The sequence below is a fragment of the Salmo salar genome, chromosome ssa05 (genome assembly GCF_905237065.1).
Source record: "Salmo salar chromosome ssa05, Ssal_v3.1, whole genome shotgun sequence".
NCBI classification, from domain to species: Eukaryota; Metazoa; Chordata; class Actinopteri; order Salmoniformes; family Salmonidae; genus Salmo; species Salmo salar.
In genome coordinates, this window is record NC_059446.1 from 15,483,195 (window position 1) to 15,505,918 (window position 22,724).

Genomic DNA, 22,724 nt, shown 5'->3' on the forward strand with positions numbered 1-22,724 from the left:
CCCCTCGGATCTAATAGAAGCGGACTGGTCCGTCCCTCGGATCTAATAGAAGCGGACTGGTCCGTCCCCTCGGATCTAATAGAAGCGGACTGGTCCGTCCCCTCGGATCTAATAGAAGCGGACTGGTCCGTCCCCTCGGATCTAATAGAAGCGGACTGGTCCGTCCCCTCGGATCTAATAGAAGCGGACTGGTCCGTCCCCTCGGATCTAATAGAAGCGGACTGGTCCGTCCCCTCGGGTCTAATAGAAGCGGACTGGTCCGTCCCCTCGGGTCTAATAGAAGCGGACTGGTCCGTCCCCTCGGATCTAATAGAAGCGGACTGGTCCGTCCCCTCGGGTCTAATAGAAGCGGACTGGTCCGTCCCCTCGGATCTAATAGAAGCTGACTGGTCCGTCCCCTCGGATCTAATAGAAGCGGACTGGTCCGTCCCCTCGGATCTAATAGAAGCTGACTGGTCCGTCCCCTCGGATCTAATAGAAGCTGACTGATCCGTCCCCTCGTATCTAATAGAAGCTGACTGATCCGTCCCCTCGTATCTAATAGAAGCGGACTGATCCGTCCCCTCGTATCTAATAGAAGCGGACTGATCCGTCCCCTCGTGTCTAATAGAAGCTGACTGATCCGTCCCCTCGGGTCTAATAGAAGCGGACTGATCCGTCCCCTCGTGTCTAATAGAAGCGGACTGATCCGTCCCCTCGTATCTAATAGAAGCGGACTGATCCGTCCCCTCGTATCTAATAGAAGCGGACTGATCCGTCCCCTCGTATCTAATAGAAGCGGACTGATCCGTCCCCTCGTGTCTAATAGAAGCGGACTGATCCGTCCCCTCGTATCTAATAGAAGCGGACTGATCCGTCCCCTCGTATCTAATAGAAGCGGACTGATCCGTCCCCTCGTATCTAATAGAAGCGGACTGATCCGTCCCCTCGTATCTAATAGAAGCGGACTGATGCGTCCCTGCTGTGTTTTGTGAACTGTTTTATTTAAAAGCTTTGTTTGATTTTTAGAAGTTTACCTCGTATCTGTTCCAGGATGATGAGGAGGATGACGATGATGATGAAGACGACGATGAGGTGGAAGATTACCCTAAACTACCCCAGGTGGACACTATCCTCTACAGGGACGGACAGCAGCCCCCCCTGCCGCCCTCGCCCTCCCCCCAGCCCCTGTCCTCACCCCACTCCCATCTCCACCCTCCTCCTCCCCCCCTCCAGACTGCCTTCGTGCCCATCCAGCCCCTACCTGAGTACAGCCCGTGCCCAGCCGACTACCCATGCCCTGGCACTACCAGCCCTGAGCTGCAGAGGGTACTAGTGGGCCGGCAGATGCTGGGTCAAGGTCAGGGGTTAGGACCAGGGATGGTAGGGCAGCAGGCCCCAGACGGACTCATGGTGGCTACGCCTGCTCAGACGCTTACAGACACACTGGATGACATCATGGCAGGTGAGTTTGTGTAGTGTGGCGTTGTCTTACAGCTGTTCTGCCTGTTGTGGGTGGCTGCATCTCAATAGTCTTAACTCATTTCCTTAGAATTCTCCTTTCCTTCAACTGCTCTGATTTGAAAGTTCAGGACTGATGAACAAAATCCCCAGAAGAAAGGCCTGAGAAGTAACAAATACTAACTCTTCTCTCTCTCTCTCTCCCTCCGTTCTCTCCTTCTTTCTCTGTTCCAGCAGCGGTGAGCAGCAGAGTACCCATGTTAAACACTACGACGTCGCCCACCCCCTGTCTGACCCCCTCTCACAGACCCCCTCCAACATGGGCTCACCCCCCTCCCCACTGCCCCTCTACCCCTCTGTGGACATTGACGCACACGTAAGTCACTCCTCACACACACACACACACACACACACACTGTGGTTATCAGTGCTCATGTAAAGCCCATTCAAGGCTGAGACACACACCTACACACAGCGCTGTTGTAAGTGTCCCTCTCCTTTCAGACGGAGAGTAATCATGACACAGCGCTGTTGTAAGTGTCCCTCTCCTTTCAGACGGAGAGTAATCATGACACAGCGCTATTGTAAGTGTCCCTCTCCTTTCAGACGGAGAGTAATCATGACACAGCGCTGATGTAAGTGTCCCTCTCCTTTCAGACGGAGATTAATCATGACACAGCGCTGTTGTAAGTGTCCCTCTCCTTTCAGACGGAGAGTAATCATGACACAGCGCTGTTGTAAGTGTCCCTCTCCTTTCAGACGGAGAGTAATCATGACACAGCGCTGTTGTAAGTGTCCCTCTCCTTTCAGACGGAGAGTAATCATGACACAGCGCTGTTGTAAGTGTCCCTCTCCTTTCAGACGGAGAGTAATCATGACACAGCGCTGTTGTAAGTGTCCCTCTCCTTTCAGACGGAGAGTAATCATGACACAGCGCTGTTGTAAGTGTCCCTCTCCTTTCAGACGGAGAGTAATCATGACACAGCGCTGTTGTAAGTGTCCCTCTCCTTTCAGACGGAGAGTAATCATGACACAGCGCTGTTGTAAGTGTCCCTCTCCTTTCAGACGGAGAGTACTCATGACACAGCGCTGTTGTAAGTGTCCCTCTCCTTTCAGACGGAGAGTAATCATGACACGGCGCTGTTGTAAGTGTCCCTCTCCTTTCAGACGGAGAGTAATCATGACACAGCGCTGTTGTAAGTGTCCCTCTCCTTTCAGACGGAGAGTAATCATGACACAGCGCTGTTGTAAGTGTCCCTCTCCTTTCAGACGGAGAGTAATCATGACACAGCGCTGTTGTAAGTGTCCCTCTCCTTTCAGACGGAGAGTAATCATGACACAGCGCTGTTGTAAGTCTCCCTCTCCTTTCAGACGGAGAGTAATCATGACACGGCGCTGTTGTAAGTGTCCCTCTCCTTTCAGACGGAGAGTAATCATGACACAGCGCTGTTGTAAGTGTCCCTCTCCTTTCAGACGGAGAGTAATCATGACACAGCGCTGACGCTGGCATGTGCTGGAGGACACGAGGAGCTGGTGTCTGTTCTCATCGCACGAGGAGCCAACATCGAGCACCGCGACAAGAAAGGTAACACACACACACACAACGTTACTGTCCAGTGTTAGGGCCTGTATATCCGTCAAGACATGTTTTCATTTCTGATTAATCAGGTATATATATATTATTTTACACACAAGGCAGGATTTATACAGTGTTGAAAGTGCTTCGCATTGTATTGGGTGTATCTGTATATCTGGTTGTGACCCCCTCTGCTCGTCCTCTCCCCAGGGTTCACCCCTCTGATCCTGGCTGCGACAGCGGGCCACGCAGGGGTGGTGGAGGTCCTTCTGGATAAAGGGGGCGACATAGAGGCCCAGTCAGAGAGAACCAAAGACACACCCCTCTCCCTGGCCTGCTCAGGGGGACGACAAGAGGTACACACCACAGAGGTCTGATTGCACACCACAGAGGTCTGATTGCACACCACAGAGGTCTGATTGCACACCACAGAGGTCTGATTGCACACCACAGAGGTCTGATTGCACACCACAGAGGTCTGATTGCACACCACAGAGGTCTGATTGCACACCACAGAGGTCTGATTGCACACCACAGAGGTCTGATTGCACACCACAGAGGTCTGATTGCACACCACAGAGGTCTGATTGCACACCACAGAGGTCTGATTGAAATGAGTTTATTATTTCTAATAATTCTATGGTACACGCTCATTTCCCTTCTATGAATCACCACACTGAAATGACTCACTGAACCGACTCACCATTCACTGACTGAAATAGCATATTGAAAACATATTAAAGACTATTTGCCAGTACTTACAGATAAGTGTAATTTCCTCTCCTAGGTGGTGGAGTTGCTGCTCTTGCGAGGTGCCAATAAAGAGCATCGTAACGTGTCAGACTACACCCCTTTGAGCCTGGCGGCGTCCGGAGGCTACGTCAACATCATCAAGATCCTCCTCAACGCCGGCTCAGAGATCAACTCCAGGTACTGGGCAGGACAGGGCGAGGCAGGACAGGGCGAGGCAGGACAGGGCGAGGCAGGACAGGGCGAGGCAGGACAGGGCGAGGCAGGACAGGGCGAGGCAGGACAGGGCGAGACCACATCTTCTCTTTTAACTGATACCCCTACTTTGACTTTTCCAGGTCTTCATCAAATACATTTCTTCATCAAACTTCCACTGGGTTGTTAAAATAAGTGATAATTGCACCTTTTGGTAGTGAAAGCACCTCTCCTCATGTATCTCATTCATTGATGAAATCCTCCATTTCTCTCTTCCTCTGTCTGTCTGTCTCTGTGTCTGTCTATCTGTCTGTCTGTCTCTGTCTGTCTGTCTGTCTGTGTCTCTGTCTGTCTGTGTCTCTGTGTCTGTCTGTCGCCCGGCTCTCTGTGTGTGGCTCTTCTCTAGGACGGGCAGTAAGCTGGGTATCTCTCCCCTGATGCTGGCAGCGATGAACGGTCACGTGCCAGCGGTCAAGCTGCTGCTGGACATGGGCTCAGACATCAACGCTCAGATCGAGACCAACAGGAACACGGCCCTGACTCTGGCCTGCTTCCAGGGCCGCGCTGAGGTGGTCAGTCTGCTGCTGGACCGCAAGGCCAACGTAGAGCACAGAGCCAAGGTTAGGAGACGGGACCGTTCACAGTCCATGTTATAGTAGTATATCAAGGAAGTCCAGAGCCAAGGTACATATAGGCTCTGGTGAATCCTAACTTGAGAATTGACATCAGTGTGTGATATTGTACGTGTGATGTTGACCTCCCCCTCCCCTGGTAGACTGGTCTGACCCCGCTGATGGAGGCAGCGTCGGGGGGCTATGCTGAGGTGGGCCGGGTGCTGCTGGATAAAGGGGCTGACGTCAACGCCCCTCCTGTCCCCTCGTCCCGGGACACAGCCCTCACCATCGCTGCAGACAAGGGCCACTACAAGTTCTGTGAGCTGCTCATCAATAGGTGGGTGTTAAACCAACCAATCAACCAATCTGAATGAATCAAAGTGTTTGTCTGAGTGGGTATTCATTTTGAAACCAGGAATTTCCCTAAAAGGTCATGTTTTCTCACTCGTTCATCTTTTTATCCTGTGTTTATCTGTTGTCTGTTTTGCTCCGTTCTCCAGAGGGGCTCACATTGAATGGGAACTGTTGTCTGTTTTGCTCCGTTCTCCAGAGGGGCTCACATTGAATGGGAACTGTTGTCTGTTTTGCTCCATTCTCCAGAGGGGCTCACATTGAATGGGAACTGTTGTCTGTTTTGCTCCGTTCTCCAGAGGGGCTCACATTGAATGGGAACTGTTGTCTGTTTTGCTCCGTTCTCCAGAGGGGCTCACATTGAATGGGAACTGTTGTCTGTTTTGCTCCGTTCTCCAGAGGGGCTCACATTGAATGGGAACTGTTGTCTGTTTTGCTCCGTTCTCCAGAGGGGCTCACATTGAATGGGAACTGTTGTCTGTTTTGCTCCGTTCTCCAGAGGGGCTCACATTGAATGGGAACTGTTGTCTGTTTTGCTCCGTTCTCCAGAGGGGCTCACATTGAATGGGAACTGTTGTCTGTTTTGCTCCGTTCTCCAGAGGGGCTCACATTGAATGGGAACTGTTGTCTGTTTTGCTCCGTTCTCCAGAGGGGCTCACATTGAATGGGAACTGTTGTCTGTTTTGCTCCGTTCTCCAGAGGGGCTCACATTGAATGGGAACTGTTGTCTGTTTTGCTCCATTCTCCAGAGGGGCTCACATTGAATGGGAACTGTTGTCTGTTTTGCTCCGTTCTCCAGAGGGGCTCACATTGAATGGGAACTGTTGTCTGTTTTGCTCCGTTCTCCAGAGGGGCTCACATTGACGTGCGCAATAAGAAAGGGAACACACCTCTGTGGCTGGCGGCCAACGGCGGCCATTTTGATGTGGTTCAGCTGCTGGTGCAGGCTGGGGCCGACGTAGACGCTGCAGACAACCGCAAGATCACACCGCTCATGGCTGCCTTCCGCAAGGTAGGTTGTGTCGCAGGATGACCCTTCCCCTCTGCAACACCTGGCCCCCTCACTATCTGGTTCCACTATAAGGCCCTGCAGTCTTCCCCCTGCCTTTACCTGTTGCCCCCAGCCTGAAACAATGTTTGCCTATTTACAGTTAGCGCTCCCCCCCTTTGTGTCTGTGTTTCTCAGGGTCATGTAAAGGTGGTTCAGTACCTGGTAAAAGAGGTCAACCAGTTCCCCTCAGACATTGAGTGTATGAGGTACATTGCCACCATCGCTGACAAGGTAACACCTCCACCGGTTTGGAATGATCACTCTGTGAGCTTGTATGTTGGCTGGATGTCATTGAATGTCAAATACGCCTTAGCTTGTATAAGTATGACGGTGGGTTAGAAAGATTTGAGTTTCCACTAACTCTCTCCATCCCTCCCTCTCTCTCGGACTTGTTGAAGTGCCACCAGTGCATGCAGACCATCGTCAAAGCATAACCCTAATGGTTCTCTCCCTCCTCTCTCTCCATCCCTCCCTCTCTCTCAGGAGTTGTTGAAGAAGTGCCATCAGTGCATGGAGACCATCGTCAAAGCCAAAGACCAGCAGGCTGCAGAGGCCAACAAGAACGCCAGCATTCTGCTCAAGGAGCTCGACCTGGAGAAAGTCCAGAGAGGAGAGCAAGAAGCAGGCCCTGGCCGCCAAGAGAGAGAAACGCAAGGAGAAGCGCAAGAAGAAGAAGGAGGAGCAGAAGAGAAAGCAGGAGGAGGAGGAAGAGGAGCAGAAGACAACCAAGGAGGAGGATGAGGAGGAAGACAGTGAGATGCAGAAGCAGGACGACTCCGCTGAGGGTAAATTATATCTTGGTTTCAATATCTAATTATTTGTTCCCAAAATGCTGATAATAAAATGTGTTTGCGGTGGCTAGTTTAACAAAAGCAAGGTGCAGATTGTAGTCACTCCGTGTCCATAGACAGTTTTCAAGGTAAGGAAACAAATGTGTAATATGTAATATTGTGGAACTATTCAGAAGTGGACCCCCCCATCGATCCCCCCAGTGCGACCACCACCACCACCATCGGTATCCCCGCCACCTTCAGCTGTGTGTTCGGCAAGAAGAGGGCCAGTGTTGCCACGACGACCAGTGCCAGCCGCAAAATTAAGAAGAACAAGACCAAGGACTCGTCCCCCAGCGAACCAATCATATGTCAGGACACACAGGTATTAACCAATCATACTGCAGGACCCACAGGTATTAACCAATCATACTGCAGGACCCACAAGTGGTTGGTGTATTTAAAATATAGATTTCATTTAATTTTTGTAATGTGTATATATCTATACTGTACCAGTCAGAAGTTTGGACACACCTACTCATTCAAGGGTTTTTCTTTATTTTACTATTTTCTACATGGTAGAATAATAGTGAAGACATCAAAACTATGAAATAACACATATGGAATCATGTAGTAACCCCAAAAAGTTTGAGCCAATCAGTTGTGTTGTGACAAGGTAGGGGTGGTGTACAGAAGATGGCCCTATTTGGTAAAAGACCAAGTCCATATTATGACAAGAACAGCTCAAATAAGCAAAGAGAAACGACAGTCCATCATTAAAAGACAAGAAGATCAGTCAATCCAGAATATTTCAAGAACTTTGAAAGTTTCTTCAAGTGCAGTCTCAAAAAAACATCAAGCGCTATGATGAAACTGGCTCTCATGAGGACCGCCACAGGATAGGAAGACCCAGAGTTACCTCTGCTGCAGAGGATAAGTTCATTAGAGTTACCAGCCTCAGATTACAGCCCAAATAAATGCTTCACAGAGTTCAAGTAACAGATACATCTCAACATCAACTGTTCAGAGGAGACTGTGTGAATCAGGTCTTCATGGTTGAATTGCTGCAAAGAAACCACTACTAAAGGACACCAATAATAAGAAGAGACTTGCTTGGGCCAAGAAACAGGAGCGTTGGACATTAGACCGGTGGAAATCTGTCCTTTGGTCTGATGAGTCCAAATGTGAGATTTTTGGTTCTAACCACTGTGACTGTGTGGTTTCACAGTGAAGCATGGATGAGGAGGTGTGGTGGTGCTTTGCTGGTGACACTGTTTGTGATTTATTTAGACCCAATTGAGATGGTTTGGGATGAGTTGGACCGTGGAGTGAAGGAAAAGCAGCCAACAAGTGCTCAGCATATGTGGGAACTCCTTCAAGCTGGTTGAGAGAATGCCAAGCTGTCATCAGGCAAAGAGTGGTTACTTCAAAGAATCAAAAATATATTTTGTTTTGTTTAACACTTTTTTTTTTGTTACTACATGATTCCATATGTGTTATTTCATAGTGTTGATGTCTTCACTATTATTCTACAATGTAGAAAATAGTAACAATAAATAAAAACCCTTGAATGAGCAGGTGTGTCCAAACTTTTGACTGGTACTGTATTTCTTTAAAAATGTATTATTTTACCTTTATTTAACTAGGCAAGTCAGTTAAGAACAAATTCTTATTTTCAATGACGGTCTAGGAACAGTGGGTTAACTGCCTTGTTCAGGGGCAGAACGACAGATTTTTACCTTGTCAGCTCGGGGATTCGATCTTGCAACCTTTCGGTTACTAGTCCAACGCTCTAACCACTAAGCTACCTGCCTCCCCATATGATGTACAATGTGACATGACTGCAGAATATAATGTAGCCGAGCTAAATTTAAGGACGAGAGTGAAGCTGTTATTTTCTGGGTGGCTGCAAATATGTCCACTTGTCTTTTTCCCACTCAGTTATAAGTCAATCTGTCAATCAAGGTGTCTAATCAGTGATGATTCCATCTCTGTCCAGCAGGTGGTGCTGGCACAGCACAAGGCCAACAAGATCCATGGGGAGCCACGGGGTGGTGGGGCGACAGGGGCGGGGGGCACCAGCGACTCAGACCCCCTGGACAGCACTGACTGTGCCAGTGAGAGTAGCAGCAGCGGGGGCAAGAGCCAGGAGCTCAACTTCCTCCCCGACCTCCCCTCTTCTTCCTCATCCTCCTCTTCCTCCTCCTCCTCCTCTTCGTCCTCGGGTCCCATTCACAGCCTGCTGCCAGGCCCAGAGAAGAAACACTGTCTTCAGCTACATCCAGGCAACCAAGTCACCGTCTCCATCTCCAAGCCTACACATAAGTGAGTGAACTGCAGCGCTTTAGAGGAGAGCCATTGGTTTGACTTAGACTAACAACTGTAGGTTTCCTAAAGGAAACCATCAAATCACACACAACAGTGCATTTCTATTACAAATACATAGATAAAACCATAACCTTATTAAATTACAATCTAACCTTTATCCCTTTCTCTCTCTTCCTCCCCCTTGTTCTCTCCCCCCTCTTTCTTCCCCTCAACCTCTCAGAGCTCCAGACATGAGTGAGTTGACCCCCAGCAGCTCTGTACCGTCTCAGTTTAAGACCATGTCTCTACCCATCACATCCCCCAACAGCAAGAGCCTCACCAGCCCCAAGAGGGGACAGAAGAGAGAGGAGGGTTGGAAGGAGGTGGTGAGACGGTGGGTAGACACACACACACCATCTAAAAATGCTTCAAGTAAATCTATCGGATATTTTAGGCCAGTGGTTCCCAACCTTTTTTGGTTACTGTACCACCAACTGAATGTTTCTGTGCCCGGAGTACCCCCAGGTTCCCTGGTTGGGAACCACTGTTTTAGGCAATGAGGAAAAGTAAGTTGTCAGGCCTGTGGCTCCTCATGGATCTTGTCCTTTGGTCCGGTTCTAAACCCCGGTTCTAAACCCCATATGAACCTCTCTCTCTCCGGGCTGTAGGTCTAAGAAGCTGTCGGTGCCGGCCTCGGTGGTGTCGAGGATCATGGGTAGAGGAGGCTGCAACATCACAGCTATACAGGACGTCACGGGAGCACACATTGACGTGGACAAACAGAAAGACAAGAACGGAGAGCGAATGATCACCATCAGGTAGGACCTGAGAGATGGAGAGCATGACCTCTGGTGGCAGCAGCCCATTATTACACCAGTCAGCAGAGTCTAGAGCTGAACAGGAGGAAGCAGAGAAAAGAGTAATAGATGTTTTATCTGAGGGATTCTAAGTATTTAACAGAGTAATAGATGTTTTATCTGAGGGATTCTAAGTATTTAACAGAGTAATAGATGTTTTATCTGAGGGATTCTAAGTATTTAACAGAGTAATAGATGATTTATCTGAGGGATTCTAAGTATTTAACAGAGTAATAGATGATTTATCAGAGTAATAGATGTTTTATCTGAGGGATTCTAAGTATTTAACAGAGTAATAGATGATTTATCTGAGGGATTCTAAGTATTTAACAGAGTAATAGATGATTTATCTGAGGGATTCTAAGTATTTAACAGAGTAATAGATGTGTTGATTTATCAATTCTCCTGCCGTATCTCCAGGATATCAGTGAAGAGTTGAGATACTGTGATTGGTTGGAACCATGTCTGTGGAATGTGTACATTGTGTGGCCTCTGACCCCTGTGTTGTGATGGTCCATTCCAGAGGTGGCACGGAGTCAACACGCCACGCGGTCCAGCTGATCAATTCTCTGATCCAGGACCCAGCCAAGGAACTCGAGGACCTGATCCCCAGGAACCACATCAGGGCCCCGGGCTCCAAGATCACCTCAGCCCCCTTCCCCACCCCCACTGGGGCTAACCTTAACCTCAGCGTCGGGGCCAAGGCCCTGGGCTCCCTGGTCACATCCTCTGGGGTCTCCTTCCAGTCCTCTTCCTCTCAGACAGGGGGTAAGATGGGTAAGGGTCTGTCTGGGGTGAGGCAGCCCTTCCCCGTGTCTCTCCCCCTGGCCTACGCCCATCCCCAGCTGGCCCTCCTGGCAGCTCAGACCATGCATCAGATCAGACACCCCATGCTGCCCATGGCCCAGTTCGGTGGGACCTTCTCCCCTGCCGCCAGCACCTGGGGCCCGTTCCCGGTGCGGCCGCTGAGTCCCGGTAGTGCCAACAGCTCCCCCAAACACAACGGTGGTAGTAGTGGGAACAACCAGGCCAGATCCAACATGTCTAGTCATAATGATCACATTAACACATCATCCACGGGCTCCTCGGTCTCCAGCCCTAGTGCCTCTAACAGTCAGACAGCTACGACTACAGGGTCACCCCACACCCCTAACCCCCCCCTGGGGCCCAGCCCAGCACCCCCACATCCTTCTCAGTCAGGAAACAGCTGTTCACCTCTGACCCCAAGCACATAGGGGTCAACTCTGTCTCCATGGTTACTGCCACCACTGTCAGTAGTAGTAGTAGTCACTCGGTGAGAGGTACAGGGTCTCCCGCCCACCAACACACGGGCTTAACGGCTACAAACACCCCTAACCCTCTTCAACCCCAGGTCACCCCCATCTCTCAGCCCCCCAAGTCACCCCCCAGCGTCGCCACTGCTCCCCCAGGCAAGGAGAAGCTGACCCCCTCCCTCTCTCAGGAGGCCCTGTCCATCTCAGTCAACAATGTGGTTAGTTCAGGTAGTTTCACCGCCCCTGTCATGGCTGCCCCCTCCAAACCTGAGCCCCGCCAGCAGCACCAACCCCCTCCTCTCCTAACCTCCTCCTCATCAGACCCCCCTCCACCTCTCCTCCCTCTTCAGTCCAGCTCCCACCTCCCCCCATCCTCCTCCAGCACCGTACCCCACTTCTCAGCTCCCGCTCCCCGTGTCTCACACCGCATGCAGCCCCCGACAGGGCCCTACTACCAACACCTCGACCAGCAACAACAAACGTTCCTACCCCACAACACACAACAACATGAGCACCTCAAACAAAAGCAGCCCCAGGCGACCCAGCCCCCCTCCATGCCCCCTCAGCCCCCCTCCATGCCCCCTCAGCCCCCCTCCATGGGTCTGATGAACGGCTCTCAGATGCAGCAGCAGGTCCATGGTGGGGCCAAGCCCCAGCAGATGCCCCCTAACTTCGGCCCTGCAGCCCTCTTCAACCATTTCAGCAGCATGTTCGACAACAACAACCAGGTGGGTGTCCCCACACATTCTGTTCTCCACAGAATCCTTTTTTATTTCAATAGAGCAGGTCTCTCCAACCCTGTTCCTGGAGAGAGACCCTCCTGTAGGTTTACACTCCAACCCTGTTCCTGGAGAGCTACCCTCCTGTAGGTTTTCACTCCAACCCTGTTCCTGGAGAGCTACCCTCCTGTAGGTTTTCACTCCAACCCTGTTCCTGGAGAGCTACCCTCCTGTAGGTTTACACTCCAACCCTGTTCCTGGAGAGCTACCCTCCTGTAGGTTTTCACTCCAACCCTGTTCCTGAAGAGCTACCCTCCTGTAGGTTTTGAGTCATGTTTTCAATTTAAATTTAAAAATACAATAATCAGTGCAGCTTCTCAAGTCCATGGGCATTGCATTCCAGTATACTGTAGCTCTAACAGAGAAGGGCGATTGATCAAAATTACTGTGTCAAAAAGGGACAATGCAATCAACCTCTAGTTATTGCCCTTGTTATCCTGGAGGTGCTTTCCTTGAGCATCATATGCTGGCATAGGAGTGGAGGGCCAAGAACATGCAGGATCTTAAAGACTTGCTTAAAGGCTTGCATCTACATACTGCTTAAGCTATCCAGACTACATAAATTGTTTGTAAATGATATGACAATGGTGGTAACTTTAGTTTATCAAAAATGGTAAGTGTTTGTTTGTAGAGTGATTCAATTGGTTTCAGAATAGTAGGTCCTGCTTGTGACCAGCATGTGAGGCAATATCTCAGATGTGAGAAGATCATAGCATGTAGTGTTTGGTGGCCTCCAGAAGAAGGAAAGGTCTTATTAACCTAAAGTTGGATAATCCAAACTTGACCTTGTTAAACACCTTCACATGTTTCTTAAATGTCAAGTTGGAGTCCCCCAAAAAAACTCTGATATACCTGAAGTTAGACACAACTTTCAGATTCTCCTCATTAACAAGAACAGCTCGTTGGGAGGAATCAATGGATTTCTTGGAGAAGTACATCGTTTTGTCTATTTAAAGGCAGGCAAGAATTAGTTGTCCATTTAGAAACATGTACTACAGCTTCAGTTAACTTGTTAATATATTTTTTATTTTTTGTGTACATACAGAACTGTATCGTCTGCATACATCTGCATGTTAACTTGTGGGAGATCATTTACAGTTGAAGTCGGAAGTTTACATACACTTAGGTTGGAATCATTAACTCGTTTCTCAACCACTCCAAAAATGTATTGTTAACTTCTTACGGCTGAAATCCCGTTAACGGGATCGATATGACAACAGCCAGTGAAAGTCCAGGGCGCCAAATTCAAACAACAGAAATCTCATAATTAAAATTCCTCAACCATACAAGTATTTTACACCATTTTAAAGATAAACTTCTCGTTAATCCAACCACAGTGTCCGATTTCAAAAAGGCTTTACAGCGAAAGCACACCAAATGATTGTTAGGTCAACGCCTAGTCACAGAAAAACACATGCCATTTTTTCAGCCAAAGAAGGGAGTCACAAAAAGCAGAAATAGAGAAAAAATGAATCACTAACCTTTGATATTCATCAGATGACACTCATAGGACTTCATGTTACACAATAATGTATGTTTTGTTCGATAAAGTTCATATTTATATCCAAAAACCTCAGTTTACATTGGCGTGTTACGTTCAGTAATGTTTTGCCTCCAAAACGTCCGGTGATTTTGCGGAGAGCCACATCAATTTACAGAAATACTCATCATAAATGTTGATGAAAATAATGCTTTAATGCAACCGCTGTGTCAGATTTCAAAAAAGCTTTACCGAAAAAGCACACCATGCAATAATCTGAGTACGGCGCTCAGACACAAAAACAAGCCAAAAATATTTCCGCCATGTTGGAGTCAACAGAAGTCAGAAATAGCATTATAAATATTCACTTACCTTTGATGATCATCATCAGAATGCACTCCCAGGAATCCCAGTTCCACAATAAATGTTTGTTTTGTTCGATAAAGTCCATCCTTTATGTCCAAATACCTCCTTTTTGTTCGCGCCTTCAGTTCACAAATCCAAATTCACAACGCGCAGGCCAGACAAACTCAAAAAATTCCATTACAGTTCGTAGAAACATGTCAAATGATGTATAGAATCAATCTTTGGGATGTTTTTATCATAAATCTTCAATAAGATTTCAACCGGAGAATTCCTTTGTCTTCAGAAATGCAATGGAACCCGAGCTACCTCTCACGGGCGTGCGCATGGCTGAAGCTCATGCCCATCTGGCAGACACCTGATACAATCAGCTCTTATTCCCCTCCACTTCACAGTAGAAGCCTCAAACAAGGTTCTAAAGACTGTTGACATCTAGTGGAAGCCTTAGGAAGTGCAATATGACCCCACAGACACTGTATATTGGATAGGCCAAGACTTGAAAAACTACAAACCTCAGATTTCCCACTTCCTGGTTGGATTTTTCTCAGGTTTTTGCCTGCCATATGAGTTCTGTTATACTCACAGACATCATTCAAACAGTTTTCGAAACTTCAGAGTGTTTTCTATCCAAATGCATATTATTAGTAGATATCTTCGCTTCTGGGCCTGAGTAGCAGGCAGTTTACTCTGGGCACCTTCTTCATCCAAGCTACTAAATACTGCCACCCAGCCATAAGAAGTTAACAAACTATAGTTTTGGTAAGTTGGTTAGGACATCTACTTTGTGCATGACACAAGTCATTTTTCCAACAATTGTTTACAGACAGATTATTTCACTTATAATTCACTGTATCACAGTTACAGTGGGTCAGAAGTTTACATACACTAAGTTGACTGTGTCTTTAAACAGCTTGGAAAATTCCAGAAAAGTATGCCATGGCTTTAGAATCTTCTGATGGGCTAATTGACATCATTTGAGTCAATTGGAGGTGTACCTGTTGATGTATTTCAAGGCCTACCTTCAAACTCAGTGCCTCTTTGCTTGACATCATGGGAAAATCAAAAGAAATCAGCCAAGACCTCAGAAACAAAAATTGTAGACATCCACAAGTCTGGTTCATCCTTGGGAGCAATTTCCAAATGCCTGAAGGTACCACGTTCATCTTTATAAGCAATAGTACGCAAGTATAAACACCATGGGACCACACAGCTGTCATACCGCTCAGGAAGGAGACGCGTTCTGTCTCCTAGAGATGAATGTACTTTGGTGCGAAAAGTGCAAATCAATCCCAGAACAACAGCAAAGGACCTTGTGAAGATGCTGGAGGAAACGGGTACAAATGTATCTATATCCACAGTAAAATGAGTCCTATATCGACTTAACCTGAAAGGCCGCTCGCCACTGCTCCAAAACCGCCATAAAAAAGCCAGACTACGGTTTGCAACTGCATATGGGGACAAAGATCGTACTTTTTGGAGAAATGTCCTCTGGTCTGATGAAACAAAAATAGAACTGTTTGGCCATACTGACCATTGTTATGTTTGGAGGAAAAAGAGGGAGGCTTGCAAGCTGAAGAACACCATCCCAACTGTGAAGCGGGGGTGGCAGCATCATGCTGTGGGGGTGCTTTGCTGCAGGAGGGACTGGTGCACTTCACAAAATAGATGACATCTTGAGGGAGGAAAATTATGTGGATATATATTGAAGCAACATCTCAAGACATCAGTCAGGAAGTTAAAGCTTGGCCGAATGGGTCTTCCAAATGGACAATGACCCCAAGCATACTTCCAAAGTTGTGGCAAAATGGCTTAAGGACAACAAAGTCAAGGTATTGGAGTGGCCATCACAAAGCCCTGACCTCAATCCCATAGAAAGTTTGTCGGCAGAACTGAAAAGGCGTGTGCGAGCAAGGAGGCCTACAAACCTGACTCAGTTACACCAGCTCTGTCAGGAGGAATGGGCCAAAATTCACCCAACTTATTGTGGGAAGCTTGTGGAAGGCTACCCGAAACATTTGACCCAGGGTAAACAATTTAAAGGCAATGCTACCAAATACTAATTGAGTGTATGTAAACTTCTGACCCACTGGGAATGTGATGAAAGAAATAAAAGCTGAAATAAATCATTCTTTCTACTATTATTCTGACATTTTAATATTCTTAAAATAAAGTGATGATCCTAATTGACCTAAAACAGTGAATTTTTACTAGGATTAAATGTCAGGAATTGTGAAAAACTGAGTTTAAATGTATTTTGCTAAGGTGTATGTAAACTTACGATTTCAACTGTATATAGAAGGTAAACAGAAGGGTGCCTAATATTGACCGTTGTGGGACCCCAATGTAAAGTAAAGAGACTGACTCTCCAAACAAACCCTTTGACTTCTGTTCGTCAGATAGGAATACATCCAACTAATAACTTCAGTGGACACATTAAGGGAGAATGGTTTGGATAGGAGGACCTCATGAATCACAGTATCAAAGGCCTTTTGTAAGATCCAAAGAGACTGCCCCGACTTTACCTATGTCCAGTTAAGATTCAATGCAGAAAATGTTGTGACCTAAACTTCAGTGCCTACTAATTTCGGGTCATACCTGTGGCCCAGTTGCTCACTAACCACTTGTCTCTTTATTAGGTGGGTAACAACCAGGTGTGGGGTGCGTGTCACCTCCCTGCCCGCTCCCCTCCTGAGCAGCAGTATTCTGCCCCCCCTGCCTACATGGGACAGATGGATGGCATGATGGCCCCTCCTCCAGACAGCTCCAAGGCCCCTGGGTACCGCTCTGCCTCACAGAGGATGGTCAACAGTCCTATTGGTAAAAGAAAGGGACATTTTAGATGTAATAAAAAAAATTATATTCGACTTTGTTTGACCTTACATTCTATATGTCCCAAACTCTCTCCTTGTCTTACAGCTCTGAGTCTGACCAGCTATGCTACCAGTATGTCTGGTAGTCCAGTCTATCTCCACGGCCCAGCAGCTGTGGGCACCCCCTCCTTTAGCAGACAGCACTTCTCCCCTCACCCCTGGAGCGCTGCCACATCAGGTACTGACACAGATGTGTAAAATGTGTGAAAATGTATCTAAAATGCCCACAAAGATTATTTTCCAGGAATTCAGCACACAGAAAATAAATGATTTAACCAAGGCAAAACTCTCACTTAAATTGTATAACTGTCTTTTAGACTCAAAACCCCTAATCTTTAACCCCTCCTCTCCCCAGGCGAGTCCCAGGCGGTGCCCCCTCCCTCCAAGGTGTCGTCGTCTGGCCCCGCGGCCCCCCCTCCCCACCAGTCCAAGCAGGGCCAGGGCAGCAGCCAGCAGGACAGGAAGGTGCCTCCTCCCATCGGGACAGAGAGGCTGGCGAGGATCAGACAGACCACCGTCAACCCTCCTCTCCTCCAGACCTCCTACACCGCTCCTGTAGGACAGGGAGGCATATGGTCCTTCGGGGTCGGCAGCGCCTCGGGTGAGTAGTCACACAAACCAGACGGACACACACCAGATTGATGTGTTCACACACAACTACTAACCCACGCTGGTATCGTGTCTTTGGCTATGCCGGATTAAGTGATATGACATGCTAACCTATAAAATCCTTTCTCTGTAATTAATATTACCTGATTAAGCTAATCATGTAAATGTAATTAACTAGAAAGTCGGGGCACCACGGAAGAAAGTTTATAGAGCCGTTATCTTCCGAATAAACTCTTAAAATACTTAGTCATATTTTACATCGATAGCAGTCAATATTAACCCGTATCTTATTTTCAGTCTCATAATGAAAGTTGTAAATTCTTGGCTATCTTCACGAACCCTGGCTAACAAGTTGAATCAGCAATACAAAATTGGGTTTAATTAGTTATTTACTAAATACCTAAACTAATCACACAGAATTACAAATACACCGAATAGAAATGATGTCATACATGATGGCAGGTTCCACAAAGGAAAGGGGGTTGGGCTTGAATGAAAGAGCAGGAAGACTTAGGAACGAAGAAACAGCAGCTATGCTATCGTAAATACATTATCTTATGCATTCTAAATTACCGCCCATTTGGAAAAGGAAAATGCAATAAATATTTACTCTGAGCTGCGCTTCGGTAGATTGGTCGTAGCTGCTGGCCGGGTTGGCCAACAGATCTTCCTGTCCTCGGAAGAATGTCTCTGGTGGTAAGTTGGATACGTGGTGATATCTTCGTCCGTCTGTTAGACTGGATCCGTCGTCCGTCCTTTCCTAGCCCACGTCTACAGCGGCCGCTGCTAACTCAACGGCTAGGAAGTATCACTTCTGTAGTGAATAAGTTCATACCATTCGCCACCAAAGCTCACGCCGAGGTTGGCTTAGTTCTGTACTTGACGTGTGTCCTTCTAACGTAGAGGCTGCAGACCTCACATACTGGAACCTGTGGTTATCTTTTCATCAAAGGCTTATATAGTGGAGAGGGGGAAGGATGTTTTTATCGTTTATAACCCCTGTCTCTTCACAGGGGTGGGCCACTGATCAAGCAGGGCACTTTCCTTATGAAAACCCAATTCTCTCATTTGGAAGCTAAAATTACATTTAATCTCCTAACAAACAATTTCAATATCAAACATTTCAATTGCATAACAATTCCATGTTACTCTGATAACTAGAGGGTGTATACTTTCTCAGGTACAGTTTATGTCGTCCTGTCATCAGTCATAATGTCTCAGATGACAACTGAAATGAAATCCATACTCATTACGTTCCCAAGCATATTTCCAACTGGTTTTATTACCAAAATATGGTTCCTTTTCCCCATTTGTTTGATGTTCCCAGACTCTATATTTAACACAGGCTATTCAAGTCCTTCAGTAGGGTCAGAGAGGGGAAGAGAGAAAGCTATTTATGGGGGGGGGGGGGTCATAAACCTTACCCACAGGCCAACGTCATGACACTGGTCTCTCCATCCCCAATGTCTACAACCCTGATGAACAGCTAATGGGTATATACACACCCCACCTCGCGTACACACACACACCACCGCCCCCCCTCACTCACTCACACACACACACACACACACGGTATCTCTCGGTCTCTTACCTCCCATCTCCTCCTCCTCTAGAAGCCATGTCAGGTTGGTCTCAGCCCCTGATGGGCAGTCACATGATCCACCCTGGGCTGCAGGCGGACCACACCTTTTCCCAGTACCAGCCTATGGAGCAGGACGACACCGGCATCTCTAACCCCGCTAACAACTACCACCAGCAACACATCAACCACCCCAACAACTACATGGACTTCCCCAAGGTAACACACAAACGACCTGGACTAACCTGTACCCCTGCACACTGGCTCGGTACCGGTACCCCCTGTATATAGCCTTGTTATTGTTATGTATATGTCTTGTTACCTTGTGATTCATTTAGATTTTAGTTTTTGTTTATTTAGTAAAACATTTCTTAACTCTTTCTTGAACTGTATTGTTGGTTAAGGGCTTGTCAGTAAGCATTTCACAGTAAGGTCTACACCTGTTTTATTCTGAGCATTTTGTATTTGTTTTGACACACACATAATGACCAGGTTGTCTCCAGGGTAGGACCATGTTAATATACTGTAGTTAGTGGACCTGGTTGTCTCCAGGGTAGGACCATGTTAATATACTGTAGTTAGTGGACCTGGTTGTCTCCAGGGTAGGACCATGTTAATATACTGTAGTTAGTGGACCTGGTTGTCTCCAGGGTAGGACCATGTTAATATACTGTAGTTAGTGGACCTGGTTGTTCCAGGGTAGGACCATGTTAATATACTGTAGTTAGTGGACCTGGTTGTCTCCAGGGTAGGACCATGTTAATATACTGTAGTTAGTGGACCTGGTTGTGATGTGTATAATAACCTGGTTGTGTCCAGGGTAGGACCATGTTAATATACTGTAGTTAGTGGACCTGGTTGTTTCCAGGGTAGGACCATGTTAATATACTGTAGTTAGTGGACCTGGTTGTGATGTGTATAATGACCTGGTTGTCTCCAGGGTAGGACCATGTTAATATACTGTAGTTAGTGGACCTGGTTGTGATGTGTATTATAACCTGGTTGTGTCCAGGGTAGGACCATGTTAATATACTGTAGTTAGTGGACCTGGTTGTGATGTGTATTATAACCTGGTTGTGTCCAGGGTAGGACCATGTTAATATACTGTAGTTAGTGGACCTGGTTGTGATGTGTATAATAACCTGGTTGTGTCCAGGGTAGGACCATGTTAATATACTGTAGTTAGTGGACCTGGTTGTGATGTGTATTATAACCTGGTTGTGTCCAGGGTAGGACCATGTTAATATACTGTAGTTAGTGGACCTGGTTGTGATGTGTATTATAACCTGGTTGTGTCCAGGGTAGGACCATGTTAATATACTGTAGTTAGTGGACCTGGTTGTGATGTGTATAATAACCTGGTTGTGTCCAGGGTAGGACCATGTTAATATACTGTAGTTAGTGGACCTGGTTGTGATGTGTATTATAACCTGGTTGTGTCCAGGGTAGGACCATGTTAATATACTGTAGTTAGTGGACCTGGTTGTGATGTGTATAATAACCTGGTTGTGTCCAGGGTAGGACCATGTTAATATACTGTAGTTAGTGGACCTGGTTGTGATGTGTATAATAACCTGGTTGTGTCCAGGGTAGGACCATGTTAATATACTGTAGTTAGTGGACCTGGTTGTGATGTGTATTATAACCTGGTTGTGTCCAGGGTAGGACCATGTTAATATACTGTAGTTAGTGGACCTGGTTGTGATGTGTATTATAACCTGGTTGTGTCCAGGGTAGGACCATGTTAATATACTGTAGTTAGTGGACCTGGTTGTGATGTGTATAATAACCTGGTTGTGTCCAGGGTATGGCCATGTCGATGTATGGAGGGACCATACTGCCTCCCAACCCCCCTATGGGGGAGAGTCCGGGGGGGGGCATGTTCAACGGACTGCACGCTGCTGACCCTGCATGGAGCCCCATCATCAAGGTGGTCCCCAACAACGCAGACAACACCGACCCACAGCAGGTGAGACTTTATCTACAAACACACACACACACACACACACACACACACAGTTATCTTTGCTAATGGAATCTCCTTCTCTCTCACATGTTCCACTTTTCTTCTTCCTCCTCGTTCAGGTGTGGCCTGGTACCTGGGCTCCTCACGTGCACCTGAACCACGTCAACTAGCCGGCCGGCATCGACAGAAATCAAACGCGCACACACACACACACATACACCACAAACATGAATTTAATTTCCAACTGACAACAAAAACCAACAGAATTGTAAAACGTGTTAACTTTAGTAGAGAACGGAGAACAAAGCAGAGTTTGGAGAAATGGAGAGAAATGATCTTGACACCGTTCTTTAATGTGCCTAACTCAAAATAAGAAATAAAGAAATCTACTACCGTTTCAGCGATGGCTGTTGTGGGTTCGGGAGGGAAAACTCTGGGCCCTAGTTCTGTTTAAAGTCCTGTTGATGTCTGATGAACAAACTGTCCAACCGGCTCCATGCTCTGTGTAGCTTAGATTTAGGACTTCCACCCACGTACAGAGTTGTCACTCTCCTCGGGGGAGGGCTGATGAAGGTGATGACGTAGCTAATGATACTCAGCCAACAACTAGAGGATGATGATTACCTAAAGAGAGAAAGAAATCAGAATATCTTTTAGTGGTAAATACATGTATACTTGTTTACATACTAAAAAGGGTTAAAATGAGAGTACATTTCACGTCGTATAGTAGCTCTACTTTACGTAGCCTGTATTAATGTGAAATATTTACCTTAATATTCAATAAACATATTGAAATGTACTTGTGGCGGTGCACTTTGTTTGTGTAGGTAGGGCTTTGTTTTCATTTCCCCAAAATGAATAGCATGCTTGACTAGTTACAGCACAATGTATTTTATGTATTGTCATCTTACAAAATAGAATCTGCACACTCAACTCATGGCTCTGATGCGTTACATTTGAATAAATACTGAATTTGACAGCTAATGCTCATAACCACGTGGGAAGGTGGTTTTTACCACATATGACTGGGGAAAATCTACTTCAACGCCCCTCCAACTGGTGATTACTAGTGGGGAAACACGTCTATCATCCCTGAGCTCCGACTTCTCCCACAATCGATGTCCAAATCAGTAAGGACTTAAAATGGTCCACGCACACAGTGCCTGTTCACCCATAGGAGGTTGAAAAGATTTGGCATGGGCCCTCAAATGCACCATTGAAAGCATCTTGACTGGCTGCATCACTGCTTGGTATGGCGCCACAGAGGGTGGTGCGGACAGCCCAGCAGGCTCCTGAACAGCTTCTATCCCCAAGCCTTAAGACCGCTAAATAGTTAGTGTATTCAGAACCTGTTACTTTACAGCCTTATTCTAAAATGGATTCATGTTTTTTCCCCCTCATCAATCCACACAATACCCCATGACAAAGCAAAAACGTCATTTTTATTTTTGCAAATGTATTAAAAAACATCACATTTACGTAAGTATTCAGACTCTTTACAGCCTCGAGTCTTGGGTATGACGCTACAAGCTTGGCACACCTTTATTTGGGGAGTTTCTCCCATTCTCTGCAGATCCTCTCCAGGTCTGTTCAGGTTGGATGGGGAGCATTGCTGCACAGCTCTTTTCAGGTCTCTACAGAGATGTTCGATCGGGTTCAGGCCACTCCTGTGTTGTCTTGGCTGTGTGCTTAGGGTCATTGTCCTGCTGGAGCAGGTTTTCATCAAGGATCTCTGTACTTAGCTCCGTTCATCTTTCCTTGGATCTTGACTAGTCCCAGGCCGCTGAAAACATCCCCAAAGCATGATGCTGCCACCACCACGCTTCACCGTTGGGATAGTGCCAGGTTTCCTCCAGATGTGACAGTTGGCATTCAGGCCAAAGAGTTCAATCT

The 22,724-nt window shown here is 47.0% G+C and overlaps 1 protein-coding gene across 1 annotated transcript in view; it reads left to right on the top strand.

The window, feature by feature from the left end:
* LOC106604312 (ankyrin repeat and KH domain-containing protein 1-like) overlaps positions 1–21,630 on the top strand; it is a 90,976-nt gene extending 69,346 nt beyond the window's left edge. Inside the window, 23 exon segments of the mRNA XM_045717934.1 lie at positions 1,012–1,444; positions 1,678–1,727; positions 1,730–1,816; positions 2,914–3,025; positions 3,227–3,372; positions 3,804–3,946; positions 4,368–4,581; positions 4,737–4,912; positions 5,776–5,938; positions 6,113–6,208; positions 6,461–6,574; positions 6,576–6,762; positions 6,942–7,132; positions 8,750–9,072; positions 9,296–9,448; positions 9,723–9,872; positions 10,435–11,151; positions 11,154–11,913; positions 16,444–16,855; positions 17,033–17,278; positions 18,900–19,084; positions 20,670–20,834; positions 20,951–21,630. Of these exon segments, the coding sequence (XP_045573890.1) occupies positions 1,012–1,444; positions 1,678–1,727; positions 1,730–1,816; positions 2,914–3,025; positions 3,227–3,372; positions 3,804–3,946; positions 4,368–4,581; positions 4,737–4,912; positions 5,776–5,938; positions 6,113–6,208; positions 6,461–6,574; positions 6,576–6,762; positions 6,942–7,132; positions 8,750–9,072; positions 9,296–9,448; positions 9,723–9,872; positions 10,435–11,151; positions 11,154–11,913; positions 16,444–16,855; positions 17,033–17,278; positions 18,900–19,084; positions 20,670–20,834; positions 20,951–21,001 (5,274 nt within the window). The 3' untranslated portion in view covers positions 21,002–21,630.
* Positions 21,631–22,724: the final 1,094 nt, after the last annotated feature.